General features: G+C 40.5%; 2 protein-coding genes across 4 annotated transcripts; both read left to right on the top strand.

Annotated features, from left to right (window-relative positions):
- Positions 1-1,088: 1,088 nt before the first annotated feature.
- On the top strand, positions 1,089-9,985 carry hadhab (hydroxyacyl-CoA dehydrogenase trifunctional multienzyme complex subunit alpha b). Of its 3 annotated transcripts, none has more exons than XM_055038627.1 (20): positions 1,089-1,230; positions 2,478-2,519; positions 2,609-2,679; positions 2,774-2,907; positions 3,106-3,244; positions 3,323-3,442; positions 4,235-4,337; positions 4,482-4,604; positions 4,688-4,806; positions 5,759-5,815; positions 5,896-6,005; positions 6,090-6,224; positions 6,346-6,517; positions 6,621-6,707; positions 6,795-6,935; positions 7,587-7,655; positions 7,759-7,954; positions 8,048-8,162; positions 9,060-9,223; positions 9,292-9,985. In XM_055038627.1, the coding sequence occupies exons 1-20, from the start codon at positions 1,164-1,166 to the stop codon at positions 9,435-9,437; spliced, it is 2,310 nt and encodes a 769-aa protein (XP_054894602.1). In that variant the 5' UTR covers positions 1,089-1,163; the 3' UTR covers positions 9,438-9,985. The 3 variants fall into 3 exon arrangements, with proteins under 3 accessions (XP_054894602.1, XP_054894601.1, XP_054894600.1); XM_055038625.1 differs by having other exon boundaries at positions 1,091-1,230; positions 9,060-9,204; XM_055038626.1 differs by lacking the exon at positions 2,478-2,519 and having other exon boundaries at positions 1,090-1,230; positions 9,060-9,204.
- A 764-nt stretch (positions 9,986-10,749) lies between these two features.
- On the top strand, positions 10,750-17,424 carry kif3cb (kinesin family member 3Cb). The gene is made up of 8 exons (XM_055038624.1): positions 10,750-12,519; positions 12,601-12,702; positions 12,817-12,939; positions 13,105-13,223; positions 13,808-13,924; positions 14,278-14,392; positions 15,126-15,298; positions 15,597-17,424. The coding sequence occupies exons 1-8, from the start codon at positions 11,110-11,112 to the stop codon at positions 15,745-15,747; spliced, it is 2,310 nt and encodes a 769-aa protein (XP_054894599.1). The 5' UTR covers positions 10,750-11,109; the 3' UTR covers positions 15,748-17,424.
- Positions 17,425-17,676: the final 252 nt, after the last annotated feature.

Here is a 17,676-nt window from a genome sequence, read left to right as displayed (position 1 = left end):
GTCTGTAAATTTGTAAAATACAGTTTTACACAAGATACTGCTAAACTGCATTAAAAGGGTTGCATGGTAGATTTTGAGCAATTTGGGTCTTTCCTTTGTGAAAAAGAAAAAAAGGATGAAAATGCAAGTCAAAAATTATATGTAGCTCCACATGGTGTTTATATATTGACCGAAAGACCTCTAAAATGTTTCATCACACCAGACACAGTGAATGTTGAGCAATAAAGGCAGCATATCGTGAAATGGATCAGTTCCTGTTGATGTAGAAGCAGTTCCTCTACCTCCAAATAATCAGACCATGAAATCAAACTCAGTCAAAAGCCACTTATCACATTCAGAAAGGTAGATTTGTTGCGAAACTAGACAGCTTTGTTCATTGATTAACAAGCGCATTAAATATACCTAACAATGGCAAATCCTAACATTAAGATTTATTGAATATGCTGGTATAGCATGATGTAGAGCTGAATCTGTTTCTACAGACTCCTGCAAACTACTGATGAATTGCTACTCTGTAGCCAAATAAATAACGTTTTTTAATCTAAAAAAAACTTGTAATAACAAAAATACAGCACTTTATATAAACCTAAAACTTATTGCTATTTCAAGCTTTACATTGGGATAATTTTTTGAAAGAGAACTCAATCTGGATTCTGCCTCCATCATGTGGCATAATATTGAAAATACAATTATTTGGATGGCATTTTTTGATATGTCATTGCAATCAAACGGTATCAAAAATAAAATATACAGATATGTGTTTTTATATTTATATATTATTCATTTAAGTTGTAAATAATTGACCTTTTCTTAAGACAATAGCAAGCTTGAAATAACTACAAAAATGAAAAATAGATAGATAAAGTAAATACAGGTTTTGAAAACAACGCAATGTCAAGAGCAGCAAAATGACAGCTCTAATTAATTTAAGAGGTATTTAAACTGGGAATTTAGAAAAATCCCATGGTGAAAAATCAAGCTGAACAACATCCAATAAACTACGAGGTTATGAACTCGACCAACGAGATGCGGGGTTTCAACAACAGCCAATCAGCTTCTTGTCCGATGGCTCCGTCTCCGGAAGTAGAGTAATGGTTATCTGACAGTGAGCGAGTCCTGTTAGCAGCGCTCAGTAGCTCCTCAAACTGACCTCCGCTCCCAACATGGCTGGTGTTCGAGCTCTTGGTGTTCTCTCAAGATTGTCAGCCAGACGATATGGTCTTCTCTCAGGTGGAGTACACCTTTTTTTCAGTGTTGATCTCTAACGGAAACAAAAACTGTGCGAAGAGTTATATTCTAAACACCGGGCTCAGCTAGAGTGTCCCTGTCGAGTAATTAGCCTGTTTGGCTAGCTGCTAGCTAGCTCACATCAAATATGTGGAGCTGCATGTCACGACACGATCGTTTTGATAGCCCAACGCATATCTTTATGAGAATCTACACAGACACTTCTTGCAGATATGATTTTCTCTTTATAACATTTTTATTTGAGGCTGCAGAATTTTGAGTCAACTAGCAATGCTAGCTAGCTCAATGCTAGGGAATCAATGGTGTGATTGCATCCGTTTACGAAAAGAATAGTCGAATGACATCATTTTGTTTAAAGCTGTAACGCAATGCCGTTGGCAATTAAGTCTGGATAGTTTGGAGCTGAATTTGAAGCACTGTGCCATTCATTCGCCATTGTGATGGCCTCTGTCACTGTGTCTGGTAGGCGGAGAATCTAGGTGAAGGGTCATTCTCACATAGCACGGCCACGACGAGGTCAAGACAGTTAAATCTCAGTGTCTCCTGCACAGACTATACATCTATATAAAGTCATTAAATATAAAACTAGAGGAAAAACAGCACAGGGACAGATCAGATATAAAACGTGAAACTGGAGGGCGTTTCATTGAGTTTTCAAAGCAGTTTTGATTGAAAGAGCCGATAAATATAAACATCTTAGTTTATATTTATCTTAGTATTACAATCCATCGGGAGGATGGATTGTAATACTGTCATCTTTTCTACTTTAGTTTGCCATCTTAGTTTATATTTAGTTTATATTTATCGTGTTTAGGTGCAGAACTAAGAAAATTGCAGCATTTTAAGGTCTGACATTCTGGGTTAATCTGTTCCGTTCAGTTCACAATAAAACATGAAGAATTGTGATGTCTAACCTACTTTTCAATTTAGAAAAATTGCATTATTTCTATAATTTTAGAAATAACTGCTAGAAAACTTTCTGCAAATTTTCTTGGATAACTGCTTCATCTTATGAGTAGTGGATTAAATATTGACCGCAACATTAAACATTAATAATGATTTATTAATGTATTTTCTTCTTATAACTTCCAACGACTATATGTTTACATAATTTAACATCATAAACTGAGAATTTTGTGGCATGAAACAAAACAGAAATTCTTCTTGAATACTTTTTTTTTCTTTATGCAATTGTAATAATGTTCCAGTTCCACTGTTTCCCTTCTCAGGCAATACTTTCCGCACCTTCTCAGTAGCTCCTGCCATGCTTGGTAATTTATTTTCTTTACACACAGAATATGTGAATAATTTCCCCCTCGATTACATTGAAACAAATGTGCTCCTGCTTGTCTGATTTCAGCCCGAACACACGTCAACTACGAAGTCAAGGATGACGTCGCCGTCATTCGGATCAACGACCCAAACTCCAAGGTGCGAACTCGTTCCGATTTAAATTTAACAACTGCACGTATCTGAATTATGCAGACAAAATGTGACTTTTGTCGGTTTCCATGTCGACTTGCAGGTTAACACACTGTCAGTTCAGATGCAAAACGAGATGACGGAGGTCATGAATGAAGTGTGGGCCAACGATGCTGTGAAAAGTGCTGTTCTCATCTCCTCGAAGCCAGGATCCTTCATTGCAGGAGCTGATATTAAGTAAGTCTCCAGCGGTCAATAATGTTCTTAAATATAACAGTTATGAAAAATTGTCTCTGAACTTGTCCTTCTTGATAGAAAACCCCTCCCACAATGCTTTGTGATCCGTTCTTGATAAGTAAAACATCAAATTGAGTCTTAAGCAGTATGTTCTTTTGAATATATTGCTTTAAAAAAACAACTTTGTTTTCCTTTTAGTATGATCCAGGCCTGCAGCAATGCGGAGGAGGTAATCAAACTCTCTCAGGCAGGACAGCAGATGTTTGAACGGATTGAACGATCTCCTAAACCCATTGTTGCTGCTATCAATGGTTCTTGTTTAGGAGGAGGCCTGGAGGTAGGAAACGTAACTTTTAAACCTTAAAGCTATTGCTCGGGAGGATGGATTGTAATGCTGTCATCTTTTCTACTTTAGTTTGCCATTGCCTGTCAATATCGAATTGCAACAAAAAGCAAGAAGACGGTTCTTGGTACTCCTGAAGTCATGCTGGGCCTTCTGCCTGGAGCTGGTGGCACACAGAGGCTCCCCAAAATGGTTTGTATTGGAAAGGTTTTCCAAAGTCTGATTTGCATTAAATGTTCATTTCGTGGGCATCTTATCACCTCATAAGCACATTTACTTTCATCAACATTTACACATTTACTGTATTCAGAATTCGGTCATTTTCATTTTCAGTGAAGTGCTGAATGTTTTAGAGCTCTAAGGTTAAACAGAGTCCAGAAATGCTACTTTGTTTTTCACAACATCATTTTCTGTCATATAAATATATTTTTTTTACTTTAAATTTTTCTTTGAAGTCATTTTAATACTGGGATATTGGAAAAAATTATAATTAAAATGAACAAAAAAATGGAATACATGCTTATTCGAGATTTGGATATTGTTAGAAACTTCCCAACCAGTATTGTTGTGTTCCAGATACATATTCAAATATCTAGGAATAGGCATAAGCTCTGAGTCACAGTCCAAAACTGGATAATAAACTAGTATCCATTTTCCCTGATGGTCAGAAAAACTCATATATTCCTCCTTCAGACACTCATTGAGGGAACTGAAAGGTCTAGTAATCTCTTTCACTAAGAATGACGATATAAAGGGTGAAAACATCTAAATTGTGTCTGAAAACCCAGATCGGCTGCCTCTCCTCTTGCTGGAGGCCCAGCAGACATAATCATTTTCAACAAGTAAAATGTTTGTATCTAATAAAAAAAAAAGACCCCAAAACGTCCCAAGTGTGATGATTTTTCTCTAGTTGTTTAGAAGTGTTTAAGAAACAAAAACTGGCTCACCAGTTAGTAAATGTCTGCTGTTGTTGTTGACCTTTAGCTTGGGCTTCCAAGTGCCTTTGACATGATGCTAACAGGAAGAAACATCAGACCAGATAAAGCCAAGAAGATGGGGCTTGTCCACCAGCTTGTTGACCCACTAGGTAAAAGTCTGTTTTTATACACTTTTTTATTTTTTTCTCTCTGAAGTTTTGAACGCTTTACTGACTTTAGGTTTTGTAAGATATTGCCTTTTCCTTTCCATCCCTGAGTTGGAAAGATGATTTACTTTTTTGCTCATGCTTCAGGGCCTGGGCTGAAAAGTCCAGAGGAGAGAACAATGGAGTACTTGGAAGAAGTTGCTATTGAATATGCCAGAGGGATTGCCAACAAGAGCATCTCTATTCAGCAAAAGAAAAACATGATGAAGAGTAAGTTCTTTTTCCTTTCATTTGGTGTTTTAAATCTGATGTTTTCTTTCATCACAAATGGAATTATTCGTCTCCGTCCACAGGAATCGAAGAATACGTGATGAGCTTTGAGTTTGTACGAAATAAAGTTTTTGAAACTGTCCGCAATAAAGTCATGAAGCAGAGCAAAGGACTTTATCCAGCACCGCTGAAGATCATTGAAGTAAGTAAAACACAGCTCAGTCCCAACAGTCTGCTTCGTCTTTGAATCCACATAAATATCTTTAAATTTGTGTCAATTTTGACAAATGGTAAAAAATTGAATTTAATGAAAAAGGCATCAATCATTTGACCATTTAAAAAAAAAAACTGAATCTGTAAAATTCTGACAACCTGATGCATATTTCTATTGATTCTGGTTGTTTTTTGATTTGTTTTTAAAAAGCTGTAATTATCATAGTTCAAAATGTTTTTACTTCCTGCATAAACTGAACATATAACCAAACAGTGCAGTACATTTCTTGTAAGATTAAATGAGAATTACAGCGCTGCTCGTCTATCCCGCATTGCAGTAAAATCCTTCAGGTTGTGAGATGAAGACGTTTTTTAGCCATTAGCTAAAATAGCGCTACTGGAGAAAACCTTCATTTTGTACATTCTTGAAAACAGGCACCGCAGAAGATGTAGGGTTTTTTTTTTTCTTCCAAATTCAGAAAGACAGAGGGATCTCGTCATCCCACTCCACAGTTAAAGCTGCAGTGTGGAGCTTTTGCAAAAATATGTTTTTAAAATATTTATTAAAGCTGCCACTATGTTGTGACTGCATAATCTGAGACAGGTAATCTGAGAAAAGATTGAGCTCACTGTATATTTCTGAAGTTGCCTGCAGGTTCATCGGGAGAAGGTGGAGGAGTTTGATTTTATTTACTTTATTTTTTTCTGTCTCATACTATACTGTAAAAAATAGTGACTGTTTTAACAAACAAAAAACTTTTTCTAAGTGTTACTCTTGGTGGTATTTTGGGATAAAGACAATTACTACCGTGTTTGACATTTAAACATAATGTTTTGTTTGCAGTTTGCCCAATTGTCATCAAAAACTGTTTTTCTTTACAGTAAGCAGACTTTAAAAGAAAAGAAGAAAAATCAGTATTTTTTTTTATCTTTATCTCCAGTGTGTGAAGACTGGAGTGGAAGAGGGCCCCATCGCTGGATACTTGGCAGAGTCTGTGGTAAAGTGTTTTTTTTTTTCTTGCATCATTTGGACATTGGTTTCGTTTTACTGAGCATCACATCTCTTCATTTGCCCCAGAACTTTGGTCAGTTGGCACAAACCCCAGAATCAGCCGCACTGATCGGCCTGTATCACGGTCAAGTAGCGTGCAAGAAGAATCGCTTCGGAACCCCGGCGAGACCGGTGAAGTGCGTGTCTTTAATTTGGGACGGTTGCTGGTGATGACAAAACTATTTGTAGTAAAAGGTGACCTGTTTCCTGTTGGTTCCCAGAACTCTTGCCATTTTGGGAGCAGGTCTGATGGGAGCAGGCATCGCCCAGGTGACCGTGGATAAAGGCATCAATACAATCCTCAAGGACACCACTGTGGAAGGACTGTCCAGAGGAGAGCAGCAGGTTTTCAAAGGGTCGGTGCAAATGTCATGTCAGGAGGCTCAAAAGCTCATCTGATTTCTGCAACTTTGTAGCAATTTTGAATGTTATTAAATGCTATTAAGTTTTTTATATATATATATATATTTAAACCAGGCTCAACGATAAGACCAAGAAGAAGAGCATCACCTCCTTTGAGAGGGACTCCATAATGTCCAACCTGACCGGTCAGCTGGATTACAAAGGGTTTGAAAAAGCCGACATGGTTATTGAAGCCGTGTTTGAGGACATCAACATCAAGCATGTCGTCCTGAAGGAAGTTGAAGCCGTAAGTATATTCACTTGCTGAGATGTTACTTTTTTCTTTTTGAAACACTTTCTGGTAAGAATCCAGCAACATTTCAGTCAATCCTATCCACATCTGCCGGCAGGTTATCCCCCCTCACTGTATATTCGCAAGCAACACCTCCGCTCTCCCCATCAAGGACATTGCTGCTGCCAGCAAGAGACCAGATAAGGTTGGATCTTGGAAATGTTGTGAATACTAACTGAAAAAAACATATTATTTGCAAGAAGAAAAGCTGAATAACTGTCTCGACCCTCAGGTGGTTGGAATGCACTACTTCTCTCCGGTGGACAAGATGCAGCTCCTGGAGATTATAACCACTGATAAGACCTCAAAGGACACGACGGCGTCCGCTGTGGCGGTCGGCCTGAAGCAGGGCAAAGTCATCATAGTCGTCGGCGTGAGTTTTAGGGCTCTGTCTGTCTTCTGTTTCTTTCGATATTAAACAGGGTGCTGGAAATCCTGTAAATTCAGTCAGGTGTTTTCAAGGTTTGGAAAGAGCTTGAAACTCAAACTGCTCGGTTTGGTAATGAAGTTGTAGCGAAGTTTTGTGAGAAAAGACTCCTTACCGAAAGTCGAGTGATTATTTAGGTCGCGTTTAAATATTTGATTTTATCAGGAAGGTCATTTAACTTAACACAAACCGATTTGTTCAACGCAAAGAGTTTTATTGTTGCTAATGGCTCAATGAGTCATCGATCTGTGTATTGGCAATTATACATTAGTTATTAAAATTGGGGGACTTTTTTTGTTAAATTTGTGTTTAGTTCACATACCAGACAATATTGTGACAGAATTTTTAAAACATAAAATGTCATATTTTAGCTTTACTTTTGTAGAATATTTTCATTAAGACATTATTAATCATAGTGATAAATGATGTCATGTAATACTGAATTGAAACTATCCCCTTTAGATTGCATTGGTGGTTCTGGAAATGTTTGAAAACTTAACCTGAAAATGAATTGGGGGAGGACAAAGGAAATGTGATTAAAAAATATATATTGTTTGTTTATATTCTCAAGAACTATGACTCTTAATTTCTTCTCAGGACGGACCTGGGTTCTACACAACCAGGTGTCTGGCACCTATGCTGGCTGAAGCAGTGAGAGTACTTCAGGTTAGTCGTTGCTGCAAAATCCAGCTGTAATGTTTCTCTTCACGGACGCCGCAGAATCTCATTGAGAATTTATTTAACTGTTTTGCGTGCTTTTTGCACGCAGGAAGGCGTCGACCCCAAGAAGCTGGATGGACTCACAACAAGCTTCGGGTTCCCTGTGGGCGCCGCCACGCTGGCCGATGAAGTCGGCATCGATGTCGCGGCTCACGTGGCCGAGGATCTTGGCAAAGCGTTTGGCTCCCGCTTTGGTGGCGGAAATGTGGAGGTTTTAAGGACCATGGTGGATATGGGATTTAAAGGTACGGGGGGGGAGGTTATTGTTTCAGTTTTGATTTGTAAATGCACCCATTGCTCCTTTTCGCTCACTTTTGAAATAAATGTTAACTCTGAAGGACGGAAATCAGGAAAAGGCTGCTACATCTACCATCCAGGCCGCAAAGGCAAAGATGTCAACCCAGAGGTCGGAGACATTCTGGAGCAATTCAAAATCACACCAAACCCAGCCGTGTAAGTCATAATGAAACTATTTTACATGCAACAAATGGAAAATAACCTCTTTAGTCTTTCACTAAATAAACATGTGGTGCTTGTGAGAAATGTAGATACTCGCCTTGTATAATAATAGTCACCTGTTATTATGATTGTAGGTTTTTAATTGAGCATTTGAACTATTTTATTTGCTTGTCAATTAAGCTGTTGTTCCTAAATTCTTTCTGATTGTTATAACCAATGTTATTTAATCTAAAGGTCACAGTTTGTCTCCAGTGTTTAAATCTGGTTACAACATGCATTCAATTTTGTTTTCAAATGGATAAAGCGGGCTGACATTAAGCCTCTTACAAACCCCCCAACTTAACTCTGACTGAAAATTTCTGTTGCATGTTTGAAAGCGAGGTCTGTGCCAGGAAGCCGGCTATTTGAAACTAAAAACCCATTCTGCCAATGAAAGCGAAAATAAACATTCAGTCAGAATTAAGTTGAAATATTTTTCAAGGCCACACAAATTAGCAACTTTCTATGTGGTATTTTAAGAATGTATGAATGTATTTAAACTTCTTCTGGGGAAAGTTTTCAGATTACAGAAAATCCATAGTAAATCCAAACTTATTCTTAATTTCATTATGTTGTTTACTGAAGTTGCCTATCATGTTATCAATTTGCACTGAAAAAGCACTAAATAAATGTTAAGTTTCAATAAACATTTTACTACTTATTGCTAATTTAAGGAGCTGGTTCCATGTAGCTTTACTACTTAACCTGCATCTTTTTACAAAACCAAAGCCACTATTATCCTGTTGCTAGCTAGAGGTCAGATATGATCTAATAATGATGCTGTGAGATCGTCTGTGGGTTGTTTTTTAGACTCTTGCCGATAAAGTTGTTTTGCTTGTGAATGCTTTGCAGTTCGTCGGACTCCGATGTGCAGTACAGACTCGTTTCTCGATTCGTCAACGAGGCGGTGCTGTGTCTGCAAGAGGGCATCTTGAACAGCCCGCTGGAGGGAGACATCGGCGCTGTGTTCGGACTGGGATTCCCCCCTGTCTCGGCGGTCAGTCAACCTGTCCCCGGTGAAACTTACACAATCCTTGATCGTGTTTACGAGTTTTGAAAAATGTCCCCTCTCCGACGCTTCCAGGACCTTTCCGCTTCGTAGACACGTTCGGTGCCGACAACCTGGTGGACAAGATGAGGAAATTTGAAGAAGTGTACGGGAATCAGTTCACTCCATGCCAACTCCTGCTGGATCACGCGAAGGATTCCAGCAGGAAATTTCACAAGTGACCGACTTGCCAGTAGCTCCTGAAAAACTCCAGTTTGTCACTTACAATGTGCCTAACATCGATTAGTGAGGAGGGTAAACATGCTGACGGTACACTTTGACCGGTTATTAGGTGCAGCTAACCTAAACTGATGCTGTCTGATGCAATAATTCCTAACTTTCATGACAGTTCGGATTTTTCACTTTTGTGTTGACTGAAGTGAAAACCCACAGATTGCATATATTTTAGGTTGGTGTGCCTAACAAACTGGCGAGAGTGTGCATAATGACGGCAACGGTGGAAGGCTGTTTTAATTTTTTTTACATTACATGAATGTTCATTTGATGTATAGATTAAGGGGCATATGGACATCAGTTATTTACACATTGCATCTGTAAAGACATTTGCAAAGAAGAAGCACTTGATGCTGCCAAATGACTTTAATATTCATGAATGTTGAGGTACATAATGATTCAGCAAGTGTCTTGTTTTCTTTGTACATTAAAGGTTTCCTTGCTTGGTATGGAGAAATATGTAAATGTGAAGCTACAATAAAAATGTTATTGATTAGCCTTTGGTTTTGCATATGAAGTTTATTTTTTGTACAGACGTTTCTCGGGGTTAAAGAAGAGCTTCTCACTAACGGACGTAAACAAACCTAAAGATGGTTTCCTTCAGTGGAGGAGACTTGCTTTTTACCCACAACAGATCAATTTGAAGCTAGCTACATATGGAACAACGCCAATTCTGAAGAACGATTATTACAATTCATAACCTGAACTTTGCAAGCCTTTCTGAGTGTTGGTCATTTGTTTTAAGTGGAATATAAATCTGGATTTACTTTATAAATCAGCTAACTCTTCAAAACAGTCAATAATTATTATGCAAAGGGATTGCCGATCAGGTACATTTCAAATTAAATATAGCAAAAATAATCTAGTAATTCATTTCAAAATGTATTTTTGTACTGTAGATTGTACGCCTGTGTGCCTTCCTTACTGTTTTTCATTCCACTAAATTTCCCATTAATATTCTTTTGGAAACAAAAGCTGCGTGACCTCACCAATGACTTGTTGTGGCCAAGCATAACAAAGCATCTCTATATTGACTAACAGAAGAGTGAAAAAATTGATTTATGAAGCTATTTTCACTTCACAATCGGAATTCCTTAATAAAACTCTTGAGGTATTTGCTTAGTTGATCAGTGCAAGTTGTTTGATCTGTTGTAATGATCAATTACAATTACTTTTTTTTGTTTGTTTTGTTTTTTTTCTCGAAAGATGTGTCATTTCCACAATGTGATCGTGACAAAATCTCGCTCAAATCCAATTCGTCGCGCCGGGTCACATGTCTGGTCTCCATTGTCCGCAGAGCAGGGTGTGTGCAGCCGGGATGCTGCGTGGTCGGGGCGTGGGAGTAGCCGGATGAGAGGCTGTTTTCCCTTCAGCAGCGTCCTGATCACACATCCCCTTCCGTCGCTTGCTTCCCGGGAAGATGCCCGGGCCGGAGGAGATGAGAAGCGGCCCGGGGCTGCCTTAGACGGGGCGTGTCTGTCGGTTGTTTTTGCTGCTGTCATCGCCGCCGCACCTGCGTGGAGGAGAGGAGCGACTGCCTCGGTTCCAGAGACCGGCGATGTAAACTCGGTGAGGGGCATCAGCGGCATGAACAGTCGATGATCAGAGAGAGAGAGAAACATGTCTGCGGGCAAACACTGCGAGGCGATCAGGGTGGTGGTCCGCTGCCGGCCGCTCAGCAGGAGAGAGGAGGCTGGGGGGTGTGAGAACATCCTGGAGGTGGATGACAGGCTGGGGCAGATCACCATCCGGAACCCAAAGGCGCCGCCTGACGAGCCGATGAAAGTCTTCACGTTTGACTCGGTGTACGGCTGGAACTCGAAGCAAAGGGACGTCTACGACGATGCCGTGAGACCTCTGGTGGAGTCTGTGCTCCACGGCTTCAACGGCACCATCTTCGCCTATGGGCAAACCGGGACAGGCAAAACCCACACCATGCAGGGGGTGTCCAAGGACCCGGAGAAGAGGGGCGTCATCCCGAATTCGTTCGAGCACATCTTCACCCAGATATCCAGAAGCCAGAACCAGAAGTATCTGGTGAGGTCGTCCTATCTTGAGATCTACCAGGAGGAGATCCGGGATCTCCTGTGCAAGGACAACAACAAGAAGCTGGAGCTCAAAGAGAATCCAGACTGTGGGGTTTACGTGAAGGACTTGTCTTCGGTGGTGACGAAGAACACCACCGAGATCGAGCACGTCATGAACATTGGAAACCAGTCCAGGTCGGTGGGCTTCACCAACATGAACGAGCGCAGCTCCAGGTCCCACGCCATTTTCCTTGTGACTGTAGAATGTAGCGAAAGAGGCCCAGACGGCGAGGACCACATCCGCGTTGGAAAGCTCAACATGGTTGACTTGGCTGGAAGCGAGCGCCAGAGCAAGACGGGTGCCAAGGGGAAGCGTCTGAAGGAGGCGGCCAAGATCAACCTGTCCCTCTCCGCACTGGGGAACGTCATCTCAGCCCTGGTGGATGGGAAGAGCACCCACGTCCCGTACAGAGACTCCAAGCTGACCCGCCTGCTTCAAGACTCTTTGGGTGGCAACGCAAAGACGGTCATGATTGCAACAGTGGGGCCCGCTCACAAGAACTTCGACGAAACCCTGGCGACCCTGAGGTACGCCAGCAGAGCCAAGAGGATAAAGAACAAGCCTCGTATTAATGAGGACCCCAAAGATGCCCTGCTGAGGGAGTTCCAGGAGGAGATCGCGCGCCTGAAGGCTCAGCTGGAGGAGCAGGGGATGCTGGCAAAGGAGAGGCGCCGGAGGAGGAGAGACAGCAAGAGACTGAGCAAAAGCCTGGCGGGTATGGAGGAGGACATCCTTTGCGAGAAGGATGGAGACGTGTGGAAGGCGGCCGAGGAGGCAGAAGAAGACGGGAAGCGTTGCCTGATTGAGGGAGGTGACAGTGCCAAGATTCTGACCTGCCAGGGTGGCAGTGAGAAACTAAGGAACCTAAATCTGTACAGAAGAAGTCTGGGGGACGTGCAGTGGGATCAAGATGCGGTGGAGAAAATCATCGAGAAATACAAGGTGTTTGATTAAGCTGATAAATGAGACACGAGTTAATCAAAAGGAACGAGCATGAATAATTCACTGTGTTTTTGTTCGCAGGCCATGGAGAGCAAGCTGTTGGTCGGTGGAAAGACTATCATTGATCACACCAATGAGCAGCAGAAAATACTGGAGCAGAAAAGACAAGAAATAGCAGAACAGGTGAACATTGCTCAAATAGAAACACACCCCTTGCTGCATCCTGGCATGTCGCATAACTTTCGTTTCGATTGTATCTCGATTGTTTGCATTTAATCTCGATCGCTCGGTTCGCAGATAAGAAGAGAGAGAGAGATCCAGCAGCAGATGATGTTGCGAGATGAAGAGACCTTGGAAATCAGAGAGACGTTCTCCTCCCTGCAGCAGGAGGTGGAACACAAGACAAAGAAGCTGAAGAGGGTGGGGTGACTCTCTCTCTCGTGTGCACAGTGGCACAATCTCTAAAGAAGTTGCCCGTTATTTGAGTAGTTGTAGGCACTGAAAAATGTGCTGCAGCCGAAGTTCAAATCCAGTTTGTTTTGCTTGATGATAGCTCATAGAAATGTTTCTATCCATTTTCTGCAGCTGTTTGCTAAACTCCAGCTGCTGAGGGGAGAGATGAAAGACATCTTTGACGAGCACATCACAATCCGACAGGAACTGGAAGAGACTCAGGAAGAACTAACCAGAGAACTCAAGTACAAGTAAGACATGATGACTTTTGATACTTTTGCACTTTACAGATCTTTGGCCTGCATGTGTGCAGTGGGCAAAATCTGTTCCATATGCATGGCGCGGAAAACTTATAGCTTGCAAGTGGCTGTGTAAAAATCAATACATTTATTGACCGATTGAATGTTGTAAAACAATAAAAGACCCTTAAACATCTCCTTTAGTTTTGACCTCTGGGAATAGTATTTAGCTTCCTTCGATATTAGGATTTATACTAAATGAAGGCACCTTACAGTTGCCTACTGCTGGCATAATAAAAATTACCTAAGAGCTTTCAACTTAAAACCATAACTTTTACTTTAATATGCTGTAATAACTTGTTTGTACCCAACATAACATCCATTGCAATTGGTCGGCATTATGCTCCTCTGTATTCATTTTAAGGTCTGCAACTCAAGCCTTGATTATCTTGATATATTATAAATACTGGTGCTAAATTTTGAATACTGATGTTTAGATAATTTTTTTCCATATTGGGTTTTTTTTTTTTATTTTTTTTATTACGTTTGCACAAGTTTTGTCAGTTTGGATGGACATTTTATTTTGTGTGTTACAGATATCTTCTGATTGAGAATTTTATTCCCCCCGAGGAAAAGAACAAGATCATGAACAGGCTGCAGTTTGACGGCGAGGAAGATCAGTGGTGGCTACAACCAGTTATTCCTTCAGAGAGGTCAGTAAATCAATTGTGCATCGACCTCGGCACGTACCACTGCATCTGCTGAATCTGCCGAGTCATGCAGGGCGTATAAATCGAGCGTGATAAAAGTCAAAACCGCAATAACCCTTAGAACTGCTCGTTGAGTTCAGAGCCTTGTGGGCTTACGCCTCTCCTGGCAATGAAAAAATGTGTCAAGCGCGCGGCAAAAAATGTAAATCATCTCCAACATCATAAGATGCCAGTCAAAACTCCAATTGTGTTTGTTTTCAGGATCTGTGCGCCATTACAACACCAGATTATTTTCGTTTGTTTCCAGAGGATCTGTATGTAAATCTAACCCCGTCTGCTCTGATGTGTTCTCCCAGTACACCCACTCGGGTCAAGAGTCGGCCTCTTTCTGCTGTGGGATACAAGAGGCCAATCAGCCAATATGCACAGATGGCTGTTGCCACCGCTACTGGGACCCCATTTAGATACCAGGTCAGTGCTCAGATATTTACACCACAAGGCCAGATGGCAGACAAGGAGCACTAGAATGATCTGACGCTACTGCAATATCATGCTCAGAACAGCCTTGTTTGTGAAATGTGAAGGCCTCAACAATCTATACACAACATTGCTTTTTTGTTTGTTTGTTTTTTCATATTAATCTGGAAAATAACTGGTGCACTGGCACAGCAGATTTTGATTTTGCCTTAATGCAGATGCTATGCATTGCATTGCAAAAATATTGTTATTGCATAAATGGGTTTAAAGTATTTAAAAATCTGAAAAGTGTGGCATGTATTTGCATTGAGTCCCCTTGGTTCTCATGCCGGTAAGCTAAACAAATACCAGTGCAACCAACTGCTTTCAGAAGTCATCTAAATCCTGAACGGAGCCCACCCCTGCGTATTTTAATCGAAATAAGATTCTCCCCATCCCCACTGTAAACATGGCGGTGCTAGCATCATGCTGTGGGGATGCTTTTCCTCTGCAGGGAGAAGGAGACTGTTCAGAATTGATTTTTTTTTTAATGATGGAAGTAAATATAAGTAATAGTGGAAGAAAAAAATTGTAAGACTGCAGAAAACTTTCTACAGGAAAACAACCTGGAATATAAAACCAAAGCGACAATAAAATGTTGGTTTGATGTGTCAAAGTCCTGTTCACTGATATTATCGGAAACAGCCCGTCATAATTGCATTGTGAGCAGTGTCGTCTGTTCTTACAGGCAGAAAACATAATGCTGCTGGAGTTAGACATGTCTCCACCAACCATGTTCACCTTGAACCTAAACGGCGAATGCCTGGAGCGAGCCTTCACCCCCAGGCTGCTGCCGGATCTGTCGCTGAACGTGCGTGCATCAGGCGCGTCGCCTTCAAGGGTCAGGAAATCCCAGTCCTGGTAAGTGAACGACAGAAAAACAGAGGAATATTTCATTTTAAATACTTCATAGAGGCAGTAATAATTGAACTCTTTACCTTTTAATCTTTAAATTAACATGGTTCCTTTAAATCTGCAAACAAAAACAGTATTAACACATGATGCTGGTGCAAGCCACGGGAGCATTGCAGTTAAATTGCTAAGAATGAGTCACGATTTCTAATGCATGTCAGCGCAACTCACAAACCCTATAAGTATCGCATCGTTGTGGTGTTTTTTTTTTGCAGTTACAGACAGCTTTGTTTTCTTTGGTCTGCAGGTATCAGGCACCACAAGCTGCGTCTGTCAGATCATCCTCATCCTCCTCTATTCTGACATCAGAACCTCAGAGCTGCTCTCCCTCTCCAAGGCAAAGACCATCCTCTGCTGCATATCTTTCTTTGGGAGGCCCAGTCCAAACAAGCCCCTGATTTTCTGTCACATTCTGTCTGCTGGCCTTAGTTCTTTCTGTGCCCAGTTAGAGGTTGCAGTTAAGGAGGATCCATCTATATTAATTCATTTTGAAGCTGAGTTTATTTTTAAAAAAAGAAATAATAACAATAAAAAAAAAACAGTTTCTGTAACTGAAAATGTTCTGATTTCTTAGTTTCAGTATGGTATGCCGGAGCCTTATTTTATTTGGCTGAGTAATTTTTGCTGCACATCTCTTACAGTCATGATAAAAATGCAGGCGCTTTTATGCTTAAGTGATCTCAGATGAAAATGATCAAATACTGGTCTTTTCACCCCTCTGGCACTTCATTTATTTATTTATTTATTGCCTTTTGGGTACAAAATGGTGCTGTGTGCTGCAGGATGTCTTTGTACCGGTTATTTGTCAAGTTGTACCCGACAAAGGGATGTTTTCAGTCCACTTATTTGTGGGCTGAAAACCCACAAATAAGTGGGTTTTCAGCAACTCCCAAAAAAATGACTCCAAAAATCACTGCTTTGTAGAATGGGGTCGCCTAGACCCATTTTAGCTTGCTCAGGCAGCGTAGGGGTCAGATGACAGAAGAATCAGCTGAACTACACCGGGATCAGACCACAATGAATGGAAAAGGAAAGCAATCCAAATTTGATTAAACTTTACTTTGGATTTACTTTACATGAAAAATTTTCAAATTGTTTGATCTGAAAAAATGTGCAATCAAACAAAATGTACGATCAGACAAAATATTTTATTGCTTACTTGGTAAAGGTATGTCATAGTACGGACATACCTTTAAGTGTGCCTAAATAACTAGTCATCAGAAAGTCTGACCTCCTCCATTAATCATTATTATTTAAAAACAATTAGAAATGTTTTTGCATGGTGACCAAGTGGAAAGATGCTAATTGTAATCTTAAAGAAGTAATTGTTGCTTTTGTCAATCTAAGAAAGATATAACAGCGTTTTCTTGACGAAAAATAAAAAATAAAAAAACAAAAAAACAATGACAAACTTAACATCTCATAGTATCTAGATTACAATCCCTTTTAGATGTGTAACTGTTAAGCATGGTGGTGGAGAGGTGATGATGTGGGCTTGCTTGTTGACGTCACATCTCGAGTGCGCAAACCTGCGTCCAAACAGCCCATCAAACGTCTGGAACGAAATCAATCCTTGCCTTAAATGCTCCCAAAAAGAAGAAGAAGAAAAAGTCACGCGCCTTTCAGTAACTCTGTAGCAATGTTTTTAAGATGCACTCAATGCTTTAGCATTCTGTTTTAATATCCGTTTCATAAATAATGTTTAAACTAGTCGCTCGTCTCAGATTGTACTAACCAAATTTTTAGAGCCAGTAAAAGCTTTTTGACTTTTGATTTTCTAAGTATGATTGTTAAAATCTTCAAATTGAAAGTCTGTACGCTCACACAGTTGTAGAGAAAGGAAAAGATGGCCAAGTCTCTGCCAAACACATCCAGGCTGACCGAATGGGAGAACATCCTAATGTAACCTGTGTGCTTTACGATGTTTTGCTGCGGTTTATGGCTAATGTAATTGTGAACCAAAAAAATGTGAAGAAAGCTTGCAGTGCCGTCTTGATTAGCTGCCTTACTTTTTCATGATTGTGAAAAGTTGACTTGCTTACATAACAAAATAAACACTGAATAGTCTCAAAGTGCCAATGTTGTCATTCTTCATTCAAACCTGTATTGCACTTCTCTTAATGAGTCTCATCATAGTTGCAAGTGACAGGCAGTTTGTAAAATCACAGGGTGTCTCTTACCATGTCATGGTCTGTTTTTCTATTGATTTCCTTGCAATTAATTTAATTCAGATAAAACCTGCTCTCTCAAAAACATTCTTCCCTCCTCTCACGTCATATACCGCCCAGCAGATTGATCAGCGTTTTTCTCAGTACGCACTTGTGTGT

The sequence above is a fragment of the Poeciliopsis prolifica genome, unplaced genomic scaffold (assembly GCF_027474105.1).
Source record: "Poeciliopsis prolifica strain line A6 unplaced genomic scaffold, Auburn_PproV2 SCAFFOLD013, whole genome shotgun sequence".
NCBI lineage: Eukaryota > Metazoa > Chordata > Actinopteri > Cyprinodontiformes > Poeciliidae > Poeciliopsis > Poeciliopsis prolifica.
The sequence above is the reverse complement of the archived record's forward strand: the minus strand, read 5'-3'. Positions and strand labels throughout refer to the sequence as shown.